Source organism: Corvus brachyrhynchos, unplaced genomic scaffold, assembly GCF_000691975.1.
Source record: "Corvus brachyrhynchos isolate BGI_N302 unplaced genomic scaffold, ASM69197v1 scaffold130, whole genome shotgun sequence".
In the NCBI taxonomy this organism is placed as follows: domain Eukaryota; kingdom Metazoa; phylum Chordata; class Aves; order Passeriformes; family Corvidae; genus Corvus; species Corvus brachyrhynchos.
In genome coordinates, this window is record NW_008236193.1 from 221,681 (window position 1) to 225,738 (window position 4,058).

Consider the following 4,058-nt stretch of genomic DNA (forward strand, 5'->3'; position numbering starts at 1 on the left):
TTCCTGCTCCAGGTGACCCTGCCTTGTACTGGATGATCTCCAGAGGTCCCTTCCAACACCAACTATTCTGTGATTCTGTGAGAGAAGCCCAGCAGCAATTCTGATCCCACTGACAATCCAGAGATGGTAGAAACCTCCATCAGCAGCTCAGCAAAACTCTGTGTGTTGATGGGCATGTTTTAAACCTCTTTATGCTCAAAAGCACTCCAAAGCTGAGCAGGGTAACTCAAAAATCCCCAGCAGTTTCGTGCATGAACTTACATTTTAATTTATTAAGGTAATTACACTAAAGCAAATCCATAACATTCTTCCTCTTCAGGTGAAGCTTTTCAAAATCTATTGTCCATCAATTATCTGGGAACTATTATCATGGTACCCAGGGATGTGGTGCCACAGCCAATCTTAACTGGAAACTCAATCCAACTTCTTCCACAAATATTTGAAGGAAAACCCTAACACAGGCACGAGGCAGCTGCACACACACTGACACTGCAGCAGCTCGTTGGCTGGTAAATCTGACAGGATTTAACCAGGGACATAATGCAGAATATTTTGTTCACCCAGTAATCTCATGGAAGACTTGTGAAACTGAAGGTAGCCCAGCAGTGACTACTCCTAGTATTCAATTTGTGGGTCATTCTTTTGTTTGCTGTTTTCACTAAAGCCTTGTGTTTGCACAGTGACAGGAAGGGGGAATAATGAAAGCGAGAATGTCACTTTTCCTTATAATGCTGATCTTTAATGATAAACACAGAGGGGATTCCTGGCCTTGTAAAAGCTCCAAAGTGAAACCAAGATGTTCACACAGAGAGACTGCAGAGCCCTCCTGGTAAAAACTTCCACTGAGTCCTGGCAGGGGAAACAAAGTGGATTTTTAGGTCCTTGTCTGATCCTCCTCACCACTGTGTTTATGCATTTTTGCCCACATCACTGAAAAGCAGGATCAAGGACTTTTATTTATTCCCTCCCTCCATGAGGGATAATTTTCCAGCCTGACCAGGCTGAATCAGTGTGTTTTGACAATTCAGAGGGATCAGTTCCTGTTCAGGCAAACTTCTTGTGGTAAGACATAACTGACCTTCCCTGGGTGCTTGTGGCCTCCCAGGTTTGCCTTGAACTCATCATCTCTGTGTGTCCCGTTGGCACAGGATTAGAAGTGTAAAGAAACCTGACTAAAGCAGCCTGACTAAACATTATCACACAATCATTGAATGGTTTGGGTTGGAAGGGACCTTAAATATCATTTAGTTCCACCCTCTGCCATGAGATACCTTCCACTGTCCCAGGCTGCTCCAAGACCTGTCCAACCTGGCCTTGGACACTTCCAGGGATCCAGGGGCAGCCACAGCTGCTCTGGGCACCCTGTGCCACCCTCACAGCCAAGAATTCCTTCCTAATCTCTGATCCAAATCTCACCTCCTTCAGCTTCAGGCCATTTTATGGTTTTCTTCACTAAGGTGCCTCCTAAGCAGTCACACACCAGACACCCAGCACAGGCCTCAGAGGAGCCTCTGGTGGTTTAATAACTGAAAAAGGGGCATCACCACCACAGGCAGACACATGGCCTTTAAAATATTTAAGAAGTAATAGTTTGGTGAATTTATTCCTGGATTTGTTGCCTGCTGTGGTCTCTGGGAGCTGCATTAGAGCATTGCAGACACAGAATGACTGCAGGTATTTGGGTGAAGCTTATACTGCACTCCCTTTTGAACAGGCCCTGTCATTATTGTTAAAAGAACTTTCAAGGCCTGAAATCACTCTAGAAAGATGCCAGTGCTCCTTCTGAGCACTCCAGACTGGACACAGCTCTTTCCTCAAGCACATCCTTGCACTGCAGGCTGACATTTCACTGCTCCAGGACTGGCTGATCTGAGAAGCAAAAACCCAGCGGGGCTGAAGTTCTGCTTTTCCTGCACCGCTGAGTTACTGCACCAACACCCTGCACACCCCAGGCTCACCCCAGGCTCACTCACCTCGGCGTATTTGGCTGGAATATCAGCTTTCTCCACTCCGTAGTGATGTTTGCAGTTTGTGGCTGCAGCCACTTGAAGCACCACCTGCCCCACACCTGCAGGGAACAAAAACCCCAGAGCTGAGAGGGCTTCCAGGGAAACCACTGCAAAGGGAGAGAAGCTCTTAGAGCAAAGTGCACGCAAAAAAAGCAGCTGAACTGTGGGACTGGGCTGAGGGCAGTTTCAGCTGCCAGGTGTCTGACATTCCCAGCTGGAAAGCACACTGCAGGCACTGGGCATTCCCAAAGCCATTCCCACTTCCCTGGTGCTGCTCAGCCCCAAGATTAGAGCAAGAAACACCTGATTTATTTCTGGGGGTAGCAGATTCAAGTATCTGCCATGGGCCTGTGACCCAACCAGCAGCACTCCAGGGCCCCAGATAAGATCTTCTTTAACCTTCTTGGACAAACAATTGTGAGAATCTATGGAGATTTTTTTTTCCTCCAGATGGAAAAGAGTTTCTCAGCTCTGATGTCTTTCTAAAGGTCTCATCTGAATATCAGTCCCTGACAGGAAATTTCAGACAGTCCCACTGAGAGAGGAAGAGGAGTAAGAAAATCACTGAAGAGCCTGACTGGAGATGTTTTAAGGTTTGGGGGGATAGTAATCCTACTGTATTTGAATTTAAAATATATTCTAAATATATTTTATATGCTATTTTAATATAATAATTACTTAATATTATTTAATGCAATATTTAATTCTCCTACAATCTACTATTTTATTATGCGTAACATCTATAAATATTAAATATTTATTTATAACTGTTTTATATTTAAAATATAGAGTTTTTTAAAATACATTTTTGCCCAGAAGTCCTGTATCACACCAACAACTAAACCCACGCATACTTGTTTGGGTTTAAATGTGCTAAAACATCAGAACACATCAAGCAAGAGGGGAAATTTTTATTACTCCTTTCCTGTTCTGAACCAGATTATACCAAGAAAAAGAACATCTCCTTACTCAGTATCTCTCTTGCACATGTGCTTGAGTCATACCTGGTTTCCTCACCAACTAGACACATCTATTTCCTTTTAAAACTTGACTTTGTTGCAGCTGTGGGTTAGATTTTGTGGGGTTTCACAACTGTTCAAGCGAACTATTAAAGCTTTTTTGACACACTGACAAGTCAGAGGCAAAACAACCTTCATTTTCAGATTCCACACCAAGTGTTTCACGTGGGAAGGGTCAAGAACTCCCATGTTCAGATACAAAGGGCATAAAGCAAATCCAGTGAAAACAGATGAATCCTTTGGAATGCAACTTTATGGGTCAAACATCATTTTTAACATTGCTTCCCCTTCACAAGTGTATCCAACAATACCAACAGAAACCAAGGGCTTTGTAACAAGGGTTTATTGCACTGCAGGCTGATATTTCACTGCCACCAGAAAAGAGGTCTGGGCTGTTTGTTTGGTCCATTTAATCATTGCATGAAAAGCAGGAGCATCTTTGGGGATTATCTAGAAAAGATGCTTATCCGGCAAGACAATCCCTAGTCCTGGTTTGCTTCCCAAATATGGGGATTTTTAAAGTATAAACAGCAAAGAAAAAGAGAAAAAAGGAGTTATTTGGTCACTTACCACTGCCCAAGTCAACGAACAAATCATCCTCTGTCATTTTAATCTCATCGATCATTTGGGCCACCAAGTCAAAGGAAGTTTCTCCGTAGACCTCAGGGGAGAAGGGCTCGTAGTTGTTGAGTTTCTCAGGGTCTGTGACCGAGTGGTTGTAGACCTGCTGCAGGATGTGCCTCAGGAGCCCGTTGGAGGGACGTGTGTTCAGCTTCATGGGCTGCGTCGTCCCCTTCCACTGCAGGGGGACAGCGGGGACAGGGGTGAACCCACCATGGAGACAAGGAAACAGCACCAAACCCAGCTGAGAAACGAGGGACACTCCCCTCCCAGCCCCTCTCCCCCAGCTTGGGCTGCAGGTGCTCCTTAAAGATAAAAACAGTGACCGGAACTGGAGCCAGGCTGGGAGAGCTGCGGGTGCTCACCTGGAGAGGAGAAGGCTCCAGGGAGAGCTCCGAGCCCCTTGCAG

At 45.1% G+C, this 4,058-nt stretch overlaps 1 protein-coding gene across 5 annotated transcripts in view; it reads right to left on the minus strand.

The window, feature by feature from the left end:
• Window positions 1-4,058, minus strand: part of DOT1L (DOT1 like histone lysine methyltransferase) — a 73,909-nt gene that overhangs the window by 49,343 nt on the left and 20,508 nt on the right. For all 5 annotated transcript variants that reach the window (XR_001863592.1, XM_017739143.1, XM_017739148.1 and 2 more), the window contains exons 5-6: window positions 3,599-3,827; window positions 1,974-2,068 (exon numbers count right to left, since the gene is read on the minus strand). Coding sequence is in view for 4 of the 5 variants with exons in the window: in XM_017739143.1 (XP_017594632.1) it covers window positions 1,974-2,068; window positions 3,599-3,827 (324 nt within the window). In the remaining variant the exon portion in view is untranslated. The remainder of the gene's footprint in view (window positions 1-1,973; window positions 2,069-3,598; window positions 3,828-4,058) is intronic.